Raw genomic sequence first — 13,739 nt, 5'->3', positions numbered from 1 at the left:
TCAGCCCTGGGTGTTGTTTGGAAAGAATGATGCTAAAGCTGAAACTCCAGTACTTTGGCCACCTCATGCGAAGAGTTGACTCATTGGAAAAGACTCTGATGCTGGGAGGGATTGGGGGCAGGAGGAGAAGGGGACGATAGGGGATGAGATGGCTGGATGGCATCACCTACTGGATGGACGTGAGTTTGAGTGAACTCCGGGAGTTGGTGATGAGCAGGGAGGCCTGGCGTGCTGCGATTCATGGGGTCGCAAAGAGTCGGACAGGACTGAGTGACTGAACTGAACTGAACTGGCTTGAGCAGAAGGTGATGCTGGGTTCGGAACCAGCTGAGGAAATGCGAGGGTCCCACTTCCTCTTTGCCCTTTTAACAGGTTTGGGTCAAGGACAGGAATGGTTTGGAGATGAAGCTGACAGTGCTCCAATCGGGCAGAACGGCGCAGCCGGCGACCGCGCGGGGCCAATCCGTCCTCACAGTGCTCTAGATTGACGGGGCCCGGCGCCAAGGAGCTCCGGCGGGAGGCCGAGTCACGGGGGGGCGGAGTCAGGGCACTAACCCGGAACGGCTTGGGACACGCTTTCCATTGTGAGGCCGGACCCGGGCGGGCCCTCAGCCAGAACGGCAGCGTCCTCCGGGCCAACGGGCGAGCCTCGTTAGACGAGCGGCGGCCGCGGCAGCCAATGGCGTAGAGGCAGGGGCGGGCCGAGTCCGTGGGCGGGGAATTGATAAAGCATCTCTGTTTGCCACCCCGCCCCACACCCACCCGAGGCGACGGCGGGGAGGCGCTTCCCGGCCTGCAGGTGAGCGGCGGTTCCGGGAAAGAGGCTATGAGGGTGGCGGCCTCTCCGCGGACGGTAGGTGCCAGCGGGGCGGCGTCAGGCCGCGGTCACCCCGTCGCTGGCTTTGGACCCGGCTTCGCGGCGTCGCGGACCACAACGCTCAGGAGAGATAGCATTCGCCGCTGCAGCCTGACCTAGGAGGGTGGGGAGGGCCCAGGCCTCTGGAGCAAGGCTGGGAAAGTTTCCAGGCCCCTGTCAGGGCTCTGATTTGCTGAGCGAGCACTGTCTTCCAGGTTGCCCTATATCCTGTCAGGTGCAGCCGTGGCTGTGGCCGAGTCTGCGGCGCGCCCCCTCCTCCTGGATGACCTCCTGGGAACTCAGCCTTCCTGGATTCTCCCAAGGGGCTGTTCCAAAGGGAGAGAATGGGAGTGAAATGTACTTTATTAATGTGATAACAGGGGACCCTTAAGTAAACTTTAGTCATTTACCTACCACGAGTTACAGGCAGGGAGTTGAATGTCCTCTAAGAGTATAGTGGGGATAGTAGGGCCCGGTGTTGGTGGGAGGTGGGAAGCCCACTTCAAAGAGGATTGGGGGTAGATTTTGTGATGTTTTTCTTCTTGAACAATCTAATGAATTTACCTAAAAAAATTTTTGGACCCAGAATTTATGCCCGATTTTCCTTAGACCTCTTAATTCTGTCTTATCATGCAGTATTTAAGAACTTCATTCTCAAGTGTTAGTCCGTGGAAAAAAATTGCCCAGGTGTAATACGCCTTTGGGGGTACACCATCTTCACAAGGATTATGCAAGTGAACTACTTACACCTATTTCCACCCAATAAAGAATGATTGTGAAATGGGATTTCAGGAAAATGGCAGTTCTCTGTGATTGGGTGTGGAAGAACTATGAATTTTTAGAGGTTGCAACTACTAAATTCCCTGTTGTAAAGATACGGAAGACAACCAATATAAAAGGGATAGTATTTGACATCTAAAATGGCTTTTAAAAATATTTTGTGAAGTATTTGGCCCCAGCACCAAGAATATGTGCCTGGCACATAGGAGGAGCTTGATATATTTGAGTAAAATTATTGGGTAATGGATGATGAAAACCCAAACTGTTAAATGAGTACAAAAATGTAAAGGAGAAGAGAGAAAAAAAATTCCTGGAAACATAGCTTAGTTTCTATTCATGCAAGCATAGCTACCAAATATCAACTCAGGTTGCTTTGATTTGGATACTATCTTACATTAATCAGAAGGTGTCAAAGATTTTCACACAATTAAGCCATGACTGATCGGAAGTCGAAGATACATTTTGATATCAATTTCAGTCAGGTAGAAAAATGTGTGTTAAAGTGCAAATGCCTTTTGTCAAGAATTCCTTAGTGGTCTAGTGGTTAGGGTCTGTGCTTTCATTGCTGTGGCTCAGAATTCCCTGGTTGGGAAATTCCCACAAGCTATTCCTGTCAGCCAGAAATTAAAAAAAAAAAAAAAAAAGTGCATTTTATCAGTGAACTAGTTACATCACTTTGGTATAGAACAAAGGGTTAGGGACATAGGTCAAAGACAAAGGGATACCACTTTTGTAGGGTAGATACGGAGTTGCAAATTGTTGGGGGGGTGGTGGTGCACAGAATATGCAAATAATAGAAACTGCTGCCCAAATTTTAAGAATATATTGACTCAGGCATAGTTTTAAGAGGATTGTTATTTCTATCATTACAAAATTGATCTCACATTCTAAGAGCAGCAAAATCTGATTACAGATTTTTGTCTAAATGAAGATTCTGTGGGCAACTGCAATCATTGTTTATTATGCACTTGTATTTTGTATGTTATAGTTTGTGTAACAGTGCTTCCATATAAAAGGCATATTGCTTGAATTTCAAAAAAATATGAATTTTCAGATATATTTGCCTCTTGCAGTAAGTTTCTTAGCAAAGAGTAGGGCCTTTCAAGCCAACCTGACATTTGTCCCCAACCTAGTTATTTAACTTTGATTCCTGATACTTCTGCCATGTATTACTGTCCCTCCAAATCAAATGCCAATTCCTTCTGACAACTTTCCTTGATCCAACCAAAGATTACGTCTTCTGAACACTCAGGATATTTTGTTAGTATTTCTCTTTGTGCACTTTTCCTACATTCACATTATTCATCGAGTAAAAAAGTATTCATTTACTGTGTCCAGACTATACTAGAAAGTGGATAATAGCTAATATTTGTTAAGGGCTTATTATATCTTAGATATTATATGCTTTTTGTTTGGGTTGTCTCATTTACTCCTCAAAATATTGTAGTATTCTATTATTTTTCCCATTTATAAATTAGGAAATAAGTTTAAAAGGTTAAGTAATGTATTCAGATCATAGAGCTTCTAAGTAGTGGAATTAATATACAAGCCTTGGTAGTCTCTATTCAAAACTTTCTGTTTATGGTCTCCATTATAAGTTTTTCATGTAAATTTTATACATATATGTTTTAATAGATTATAGATTATTTGTTAGAAATGTATATTCATCTTTGATCCATTATTGCTTCTAATGTAAAGTAAGTGATTATAACAGCCTGATAGTGGAAGCATGTGGCTAGGCCAACAAACAGCTATATGACTGAGATAAGTGACCATATATGTGATCTCCAGAGCTGGTGAATGATGGTGGATAGAGTGAGTGAACTTGTAGAGCATAGCATGTTCTGTCTGGAAATGTTCTTAGGTTGAAAACTGAGCTTCTGTGAATATATATACAACATAGACATACATACATATTCCTTTTCTGATTTTGTTGGCTTGCATTAACAACTAATAATGTTGTGCTAAGCCGTATTCATACTCTAATTGGGTATTATATTCCATTATGTGGCTGTACTTCAGTTTATTCATATAATCCCTTATTGAATATTTATATTTTTACCATACTTCTACCTTTTAAATATGACAGTGCTTTTAAAATGGTTTAAAAAGCCATTTAAATATCTGAAACATTCTGTATCTTTTGGAAACAAAAAGTCATCCATAATTTGATATGGAATTTGATGTAACTTTAGCAATCTTTTCTATTTTTAAGGACATCTGACCTGCTGATTCCGTTTTTAAAATATATTTTTAATAATCTGCTCCTCATTGGTTCATACTGCCTAAGTAGTTCTTCATAGCCTATTTATTTAAAATATTCTTTTCAGAATTTTGTATAACTTGTTAACTGTTATGTTCTTTAGTATAGTTATAGGGTAGGTAATTTAAGGTCTTCACTTAATTTCATAAACTGCTTCTTGCCTGTATTGACTTGGGCTGCCGTTTTCTTTTAAATATATACTTTGCCTGTAGCAGTTTGTTTTGCTAGCTTACCTTACTTGAGTTATTGTCTGTTTCATTTTCTGCTCTTTCCCCTCCCCCAGTCACTTTTTTATTTTATGTTGTATTTTTACCTCCTATTAGGCACAGTGTTATGTATTGAAGATACTGCCTTTGGAGCAGGTGGGGTACCATCTTCTAGATCCTCATAAGGGTGGAGCAAATGCTAGAGGAAGGAGGAAATGAAGTTTGACTGCACTAATTCTTTGAAATGTGATGCAATGGCCCTATAGGTACTAAAGAGAAGTATATTGGGGCTGGTTTAATGATGTGCAAATAATGTGTAAATCAGTTTTCTTCAGTTCCTTTTTTATGTTGCTTATAAATATAGTGAAGAAAGAAAGGATTAGTCTTTCAGTTGTATCCAACTCTACAACCCCATGAACTGTAGCCACGTTCCTCTGTCCTTGTAATTCTCCAGAATTCTCCAAGAATACTGAAGTGGGTTGCCAGTCCCTTCTCCAAGGGATCTTCCTGACCCAGGGATTGAACCCAGGTCTCTTGCATTTTGGGTAGATTCTTTACGGTCTGAGCCATCAAGGAAGCCCCATAAACATTGTATTTCATGATTATTCTTCAGTTGCCTCTAGAGAGAAGTAGTATACTGGCCCAGCTCAACTGAGAACTTGAATTACATAAAGAATGTTAGGTCAGTGCTAATTAAATGAGATCCTCTAAAATTACACAGCTTCTAGAATGTTCACTAAACTGTTGTAGGATCAGATGTTAAAACATGGCATTTTCTTATTTTTTATTAGGTAATATTTGAAATACGGAAAAATCATGTAGCTTTAAGTATACTAGTAAACAAGGTCCTTGACCACTGAAAAGAAAAACATACTAGTTTGTAACATTTGTCTATTTCTGTGTTGTAAATACTGCCATCTTGGCCACTTTCTAGTTCCCAACATGACATTACTGAATATGGAGTTGGGAAGTATACAATGACCTTCATCAGCTCATATCAGCAGGCTCCAATGTACTCCTAATGTTATAAAGCATAGTAATAAAGACCAACAGACTTACCACTTGACCTATGAACTAGAACAATACCAATATTATTGTGGCCTTTCTCTTCCTTTAGAGATTTGCCTTTCATGCAATAATAGTGAACTTAACTTACTGTGTGCCAGAAACTATTCTTCATATTTTACTAAATTCTTTAATCCTATAGTATTTCTATGAAGTAATAATATTATTTTACAAATGGAATTGCACATAGGGAAATTAAAATAACTAAGGCACAAAGCTAGGAAGTTGCGGAGCCGGGATTCCAGCCAGGCATCTGACTGCACAACTTGTGCTTATATCCATTACACTGTGCCTTGGAATGTGTGCATGCTCAGTCGGGTCCAACTCTTTGCAACCCTATGGACTGTAACTTGCCAGGCTCCTTTGTCCATGGGATTCTTCAGGCATAAATACTGGAGTGGGTTGCCATTTCCTCCTCCAGGGGGTCATTGGCGGGCAGATTCTTTACCACTGAGCCACAGTCTGTTTTGATGCTTTTTTAATGTATGAATATGTTTGCTTATACTCTAGTGACAAGAGGCTTATATTTGACTATAATGGCAGTATTTGCCTAAGACAGGATCAAAAGTGCTGCCACTGTTTGATTATACATTCTAATTTAGTGGATTTCAATTTTATTATTAAATGTCTCAAGTAATTGAAGTCTGCTTTAGAATAGTTTGCTGAAAATTTTTTTTTTTTTTCCTGTTTTTTGTCTGCTCTGCCCTTTTTGTGAGTGTATGAAATTGACAGTGACTTTTAGAGGGTTTATTTTCTGCTCTTTTAAGTTTTTAGTTCTCTCTGGTCTTCATTTTAGCATCAAGGAGTAGTTCAGGAGATGGTTACTGTACATCAATGGTTAGAAACAAAAAGATGCATTGGCGGGCATTTTTTTGATGATGTTACTAGACACACACAAGATCAGTTGAACAAGTATTAGTGGAAACCTGAAAAAATGCATACAAGCAGTGAAATCTTAATAAAAATATATATTTTTATTAGGGTTTAGAAATAAGGGATTTGCATCCACTTTTAAGCCCTGGAGAGAAGAGGTTTAACAGTGATAGAAAAGATTTGTGCATTTACTGATTAAATTTAGTTACCTTAATTACTATACTCGTGCTTCAGTAGAAAATACTATTTATATTGTCAATTACCAGAGAAATATTTTTCACTCTACTAATAAAAATTTTAAACTGGCAAATATTAAAGTTTTTCAGTGAAGAAACTATGGTAGAGTGAAACGTAACTGGTTGAAACTTTGGAGAGTTTTCTGGCTACATATAGAACTTTATCCAGACTTAATGATGGGACATGGAATTTAATGGATATTGGTATTTTTTTTTCTATTGGCAGGAAATGTTTATGATCCTACAGTGATAGAGCTGGAAGGCACCTTAACAGCCTACCCTCTCATTTTGTAAAGGAGGGAAAAAAGAAGCTCCGTAGCAGTGATCAGTGAGTGAATTTGAAGTCACAAAATGTAGTTTGTGTGAATGTGTACGTGCAAAGTCACTTCAGTCATGTCCAACTTTGTGACACTATGGACTGTAGCCCTCCAGACTCCTCTGTCCATGGGATTCTCCAGACAAGAATATTGGAGTTGGTTGCCGTTTCCTTCTCCAAGAGATCTTCCCAACCCAGGATTCAAACCCACATCTGTCTCCTGCATTGGCAGGCAGATTCTTTACTGCTGAGCCACCAGGGAAGCCCTTGTTCCTCTTTACATACTTTTAAAATCTCTTTACCAAGGAAAAGACCCATTCAGCATCTTTTCCAGTTTGTTTGTGTGCCTTCCCATAATGCAAAGGTTAGATAGCAGAATAACTACATTTACCAGCTATTGTATTGAGGATCTGAATGTGCTTTAGATTCCACCAAAGAAATACATTTGTATAAGACTTGAAATCAAAGTGTGTGAAAGAATCAGGTGTTTAAAGCATTTGTTTACTGGTGTGGGTCAACACCATGGTTTTCATACTTTAGCATGTATTAGGATCATTTTGAAGACTTATTGAAACATATATTGCCAGATCTTGCCCCCAGAGTGCTGTATTCAAATGGTCTGGGGTGGGGCCTGAAACGTTTACCTTTCTAACAAGTTTCAGGTACACCCTCTTTCAGTCTTATATTTTTTTGCTTTTTAACATCTAGTGATCACTTTGGCAGGTTGACTCATTTATTCATTCAAAAGTGTTTATAGTATGTATGACTGCCATATGCCAGGATCTCTGCTAGACTCTGGAGACATTATGGTGAGCAGAAATGTTGCTGTCTCCTGAAACTAACAGTGAAATGGGAAAGAGACACTCTTAGTTGTATATTAGCACAAGTGTAACATTTAGGTGAGGAAAATGAGTAATTTACTTGTCAGGAGAGGATTCACTGAGGAGCAGATGTCTAATCTGCAAGCTGAAAGATGAGGAGGGATTAAGTAGGCCAAATAGGGAATAATCTATTTTCTAGTCAGAGGGAATAGTGTGTACAAAAACCCTGAACAGAGAAAGAGATTGACAACAGTGGATGACTTAAAGAAGGCCTTTGCAGTTAGAGTATAGAGGATGATTTGGGGAGAGCAAAAGTAGGGAGCAGGTCAAGAGTGAATAATGGCAGTTAGGAACCTTTACAGCAGCCTAGGTGAGAGAAGATGGTAGCTTGGATTGTGGTAGTGCTGGCAGAGACAGAAAATGCAGTCAGTTTTGAGCCATATTAAGAAGGCTTTTGTTTGTTTGTTTTTAAATTATATAACTTATTGGGTTGAAGTATATTGCAAAAGTTGCAGGCTGATTGATTTTTACTTTTTTCTCTTTAGGAATCATCCAGCCTGTCCGTGCTAGATGAATGGAAAACTCTGATTTAAACAAAGTACTAATAAGGAATTGTCCTTGATTTTTGTACTTTGTAGAAAAATTCTTCCTCAAATTGTTTTCACATCTTTCCTTACTGTAAATACTGCATTTAAGTTATAAAATGAAGCAACTGAAGAGGAAAAGGAAAAGCAATTTCAGTGTACAAGAAACTCAGACCCTTTTGAAAGAAATTACGAAAAGGAAAGAAGTAATTTTTTCCAAGCAGCTCAATACAACAATTAATGTGATGAAGCGAATGGCCTGGGAGGAGATTGCACAGTGTGTGAATGCTGTAGGAGAAGGAGAACAGAGAACAGGGACAGAAGTGAAAAGAAGGTACCTTGACTGGCGAGCCCTTATGAAGAGAAAGAAGATGAAGGCAAACATTAAGCTAGTTGGTTCAGGGTTTCCCCTTCCCACATCTGATTTAGATGACTCTCTCACTGAAGAGATAGATGAAAAGATTGGATTCCGAAGTGATACAAATTTTGATTGGCAAAATGTGGCAGATTTCAGGGATGCAGGTGGATCCTTAACTGAGGTCAAGGTGGAAGAGGAAGAAAGAGATCCCCAGAGTCCTGAAGTAAGTATTAGCCTATGTGAACCCTCTTTTTATTTCTTCATTTCTGATATGAGAGTTTGTTATAGACCAAGAACAGTTAAGAAATTCCCAGATTTTCAAGGTAACTTAAAAATAGTACATAACAGAGTCATTCCATTTTTTACTATCTTACCATCATTAATCTCTTCTCACCTCAATGTACTCTTTTAACTGTACATTATTAATGATGTCACACAATTGTAAATATTTTTCAAAATTCAAAATAAATGGTTTTGTGTGCTCAAATACAGAAAGCTTTAAAGAAATGCCTAGACAAATTAACAACCATGAATATAAATAAATACTGAGAACTACTTTTCTCTTTTAGTTTGAGATTGAAGAGGAAGAAGAAATGTTGTCATCAGTCATACCAGATTCCAGGAGGGAAAATGAACTTCCTGATTTCCCCCACATTGATGAATTTTTTACTCTGAACTCAACACCATCTAGGTCTGCATATGATGAGCCCCATTTGCTTGTAAACATAGAGAAACAAAAATTAGAATTGGAAAAACGAAGACTTGATATTGAGGCTGAAAGACTGCAGGTAGAGAAGGAACGCCTACAGATTGAGAAAGAGAGGCTGCGACATTTAGACATGGAGCATGAGCGACTTCAGCTGGAGAAGGAGCGGTTGCAGATTGAAAGAGAGAAGCTGAGGTTACAGATAGTCAACTCAGAGAAGCCATCTTTGGAAAGTGAACTTGGTCAAGGGGAAAAGTCCATACATCAACCACAGGATATAGAAACTGAGAAGTTAAAACTTGAGAGAGAACGCTTACAACTGGAAAAAGATAGGCTGCAGTTTTTGAAATTTGAATCAGAGAAGCTGCAGATTGAAAAGGAGCGCTTACAAGTAGAGAAAGAGAGACTACGAATTCAGAAGGAAGGACACTTGCAGTGATTTATCTAGGTCTCCATTTATCAAATGTTTGTAAACCATAGGTTTAGGTTTAAAAATCATTGCAGGATTAGCTGTATTGTTGTTTTTTTCCCTGTTTAATATTAGTGTTTTCAGTAGGAAAAAGATGATTATTTGTGGATAATTATATGCTTAAGTCTTCTGTGAAAACTATGTGCCCTAGCATAAACAATATAGCAGAAATTGTTGTACTATACTCTTTAAATTAGTAAAATTACACATAGTCTTGTATAGTCTATGGACTCAGAGTTTACAATTATGTCTGTATAAAATTCTAGCTCAGTAGTTGTCAACTGGGGGTGACTTTGGCCCCTCAAAGACATTTAGCAATGTCTGGCAACATTTTTTGGTTGTCAGAATTGGAAAGTTGGGCACATTGCTACTGGCATATAGTAGATAGAGGCTAGGGATGCCTACATCCTGCAATGCACAGGACAGTTTCCACCCCCCCTCCCCCCAAAAAAGAATGATCAAACCCAAAGTAGCAATATTGCTGAAGTTGAAGAACCCTGTCTTAGCCTGGCTGAGCACCTCTTTAGCTATGTTTCAGTTTCAGAATGTTAAAACCACAGATATTTATGTGGGAATTACTTAAATGGCCCAAAATTTATGAAACAGTACTGTATAGTATATTGACTGTAGGTATGATGATTATAGATGTTTTATTCCTTTGTTTCCATCTGTATATAATGTGAGAGTCAGAAAAGAATATAGGCAACATCAGAGGTTGTCTAAAGTGGGTTACTTTGCAAAGCAGTTCATTCGTTTAGCCTTTGGTGCTTTAGAAACAGCACACATTTTTGTAAGCTTTATGCTTTCTTCTTTGACTCCATTGACTAAGCCAGTAGTTTAGATAAAAATTGTCATTTCAACCATGTACTGAAATCGTAATATACTTGGTTGAAGCTAGTAAGAATGTTACCAGTTTAAAAATGGTGCCAGTAGTCAATGAACTGGAACTCAGTAAGTGGTCATTTGATTTTTAAAATAGATAATAACTATTTGGAACTGGGAATGGGGGTGGGGAAGAATGTCCTCTGTATCCAATAGTAATGATGGTGATGAAATAATGATAGTAGTGGTGTATTATGAATTAGGGAAGCACTATTGCACACTATCTGACCTAATCTGTAGAAAAGTCTTGAGAGTAGTAGTATTCTTGAACCTGAGGCTTAGAGAATTCACACTTTGTGTAAATGACTGATTTCATATATCATGATGCATTTTGTCTTTGTTCCTCCCTGTGAAACAGAGTTTGTATCTTTAGTCAGTCATTTTGGTATTTATTCTGAGACCGAGGGTTTACTTAATCTGGTGATTTGCCTTCAGTCTCCTAAAGGTAATTTTTCCACTGTCCAGATGATTCTGATGCACACTAAAGTTGAGAATCACTGCATGAGATCATTTTGTATTTTTCCATTTCCAGTATATGTAGCCTTAGTATGTCTCTTCTATTGACAGATACTATCTTGATGCTAAATTGATTCTTGTTAATTTAAGAATGTCTTGAAACCATATGTAGCATTTGAGTATGGGTATGTAAGGAAAAAATATACATCTTAGTTACCTTGAGTTTGGAATAGTGTTATTTTTGTATAATTGAAATAAATGCTTCTACCATAGAAATGAATTTGCCAATACTAATTGTGCGAATATTTATCATTTCAAGTGATGCTCAATGCTGTGAGGGTTGAGGTTGTCAAGGCTGGAAGAGAGCTTTATCATGGTGAGTGGGGGCAAAGGGCCTAACATTTGTGTTAAGGATTATGCTATATGCTTTTCATGCATTATTTTGTTTCTTAAAACAAGCCTTGAGTCATTTTAGCCTGGCTTTTTTAAGAAAGGAAACAGTACTTCATCAGTTTAATTAAAGAATACATTAAAAAGTGATATGCCAATACTGACCCAAAATTTTAGCATAAAAGCTCTAAGGAGAAAGAGTACTGAAAGTTTATAGATGTAGTTATAAGTATTGTAGCTTAGTTACTTGCTACTTGTGAAAGTCATTTCACTTATACTATGATTTGATTTCCTCATCTGTGAAATGAGTGTAATGCTATCTGCTCTGCATATGCTTCATAGTTCTTTTTTTGTTAGTAATATGTAAAGTAGAATGCTATTTTAAAGGCAAGTTGGTATTAGCATTAACATTTAAGATCAATAGATTTTAACTTCTTAGAAGTAAGCATTGAAGATAGCCAGTATTATTTATGGATGGTGCATTCTTGGTTCCTAGAAGTAAGAGACCTAAAAAAAAAGAAGCATCAGCTTACTATCTTCCAGGGCTTTGGTTGAAGAGCTTTGAACTTCTTAACACTGTCCCAGTTATAGATGGATTCAGTTGGTTCACTGTAGTAGGAAACTTCATTGCTGCATTTCTGAAGTGGTAGGCACACTTGGAGTGAGTCATTTTAGTTAGCTGTTTCTGTGTAATTTGTTGTTGCTGTTGTGCAGTCACTAAGTCATGTCTGACTTTTTGTGACCTCCATGAACTGCAGCACACCAGGCTTCCAAGTCCTTCACTATCTCCAGGAGAGTGCTCAAACTCCTGTCCATTGAGTCAGTGATGCCATCCAACCATCTCATCCTCTGTCTCTCCCTTCTCCTCCTGCCTTCAATCTTTACAAGCGTCAGGGTCTTTTCCAGTGAGTTGGCTCTTTGCATCAGGTGGCCAAAGTATTGGAGCTTCAGCTTCAGCATCAGTCCTTTCAATGAATATTCAGGATTGATTTCCTTTAGGATTGATTGGTTTGATCTTGTTGTTCAAGGGACACTCAAGAGTCTTCTTGAGCACCACAGTTCAGAAGCAAATTCTTTGGTGCTTAGTCTTAGTCTTCTTTATTTTCCAACTATCATATCTGCATGCCAACTGGAAAAATCATAGCTTTGACTATATGTACCTTTGTTGGCTAAATGATGTCTCTGCTTTTTAATTTGCTGTCTAGGTTTGTCACAGCTTGTCTTCTAAGTAGCAAGTGTTTTTTAATTTCATGGCTGCAGTCACCATTCACAGTGATTTGGAGCTCAAAATCACTTTAGTTAGCTGTTTCTGTCTAATAAACCACTCCAAAACTTAGTGACTCATGTGGTTTATGATTTTAGATGCAATTAGGCTGAACTCATTTGGGTAGTTCTGATCTTGGGTGGTTTCTCATGGTCAGCTGCAGGTTGGCTAGGCTGTTCAGCTCCTGGGGTGTTAACTGGATATTGGTTTGGGGTGAGGGGTTTGTTTCAGCTCTCCTGATGGTGTTTAATCATCTAACGGGACTTATTTTAGTGCAGATAGCAGGAGTTCAAGAACGAAAGAAGTGATGCTCAAGGTGTTTTGAGGCCAAGGCTCAGGACTGGCACTTCACTTCTGCTACATGATATTGGCCAAAACAAATCATTGGGTCATACCAGAGTTGAAAGGTAGGGGAGAGTGTCACCTTTTGATATGCAGAGCTGAGGAACCAGAGACCAAATTGCCAACATCTGCTGGATCATGGAAAAAGCAAGAAGAGTTCCAGAAAAACATCTATTTTTGCTTTATTGACTATGCCAAGGCCTTTCACTGTGTGGATCACAATAAACTGTGGAAAATTCTGAAAGAGATGGGAATACCAGACCACCTGACCTGCCTCTTGAGAAACCTGTATGCAGGTCAGGAAGCAACAGTTAGAACTGGACATGGAACAACAGACTGGTTCCAAATAGGAAAAGGCGTATGTCAAGGCTGTATATTGTCACCCTGCTTATTTAACTTCTATGCAGAGTACATCATGAGAAACGCTGGGCTGGAGGAAGCACAGGCTGGAATCAAGATTGCCAGGAGAAATATCAATGACCTCAGATATGCAGATGACACCACCCTTATGGCAAAAAGTGAAGAGGAACTAAAAAGCCTCTTGATGAAAGTGAAAGAGGAGAGTGAAAAAGTTGGCTTAAAGCTCAACATTCAGAAAACGAAGATCATTGCATCTGGTCCCATCACTTCACGGCAAATAGATGGGGAAATAGTGGAAACAGTGTCAGACTTTATTTTTCTGGGCTCCAAAATGACTGCAGATGATGATTGCAGCCATGAAATTAAAAGATGCTTACTCCTTGAAAGAAAAGTTATGACCAACCTAGACAGGATATTAAAAAGGAGAGACATTACTTCATCAACAAAGGTCCGTCTAGTCAAGGGTATATTTTTTCCAGTGGTCATGTATGGATGTGAGAGTTGGACTATAA

At 38.9% G+C, this 13,739-nt stretch overlaps 1 protein-coding gene across 5 annotated transcripts; it reads left to right on the top strand.

Moving 5' to 3' along the window:
* The first annotated feature begins 670 nt into the window (after window positions 1-670).
* On the top strand, window positions 671-11,151 carry LOC102412878 (myb/SANT-like DNA-binding domain-containing protein 4). Of its 5 annotated transcripts, XM_006071793.4 has the most exons (5): window positions 727-799; window positions 4,223-4,371; window positions 6,506-6,607; window positions 7,962-8,581; window positions 8,928-11,151. In XM_006071793.4, the coding sequence occupies exons 4-5, from the start codon at window positions 8,120-8,122 to the stop codon at window positions 9,501-9,503; spliced, it is 1,038 nt and encodes a 345-aa protein (XP_006071855.1). In that variant the 5' UTR covers window positions 727-799; window positions 4,223-4,371; window positions 6,506-6,607; window positions 7,962-8,119; the 3' UTR covers window positions 9,504-11,151. The 5 variants fall into 5 exon arrangements, with proteins under 5 accessions (XP_006071860.1, XP_006071855.1, XP_006071861.1 ...); XM_006071795.4 differs by lacking the exon at window positions 4,223-4,371 and having other exon boundaries at window positions 741-799; XM_006071796.4 differs by lacking the exons at window positions 727-799; window positions 4,223-4,371 and adding an exon at window positions 832-853.
* Window positions 11,152-13,739: the final 2,588 nt, after the last annotated feature.

The sequence above is a fragment of the Bubalus bubalis genome, chromosome 16, assembly GCF_019923935.1.
Source record: "Bubalus bubalis isolate 160015118507 breed Murrah chromosome 16, NDDB_SH_1, whole genome shotgun sequence".
Classification (NCBI taxonomy): Eukaryota; Metazoa; Chordata; class Mammalia; order Artiodactyla; family Bovidae; genus Bubalus; species Bubalus bubalis.
Note: the sequence above shows the minus strand (reverse complement) of the source record. Positions and strands in the feature narration are given on the sequence as shown.

What these genes read in the sequence shown, in the direction of transcription:
- LOC102412878 (XM_006071798.4), top strand. Translation starts at nt 8,120, where the DNA reads ATGAAGCAACTGAAGAGGAAAAGGAAAAGCAATTTCAGTGTACAAGAA. An exon ending in GAGATCCCCAGAGTCCTGAA is followed by an intron (nt 8,582 to 8,927) that starts GTAAGTATTAGC and finishes TTTCTCTTTTAG; the next exon opens with TTTGAGATTGAAGAGGAAGA.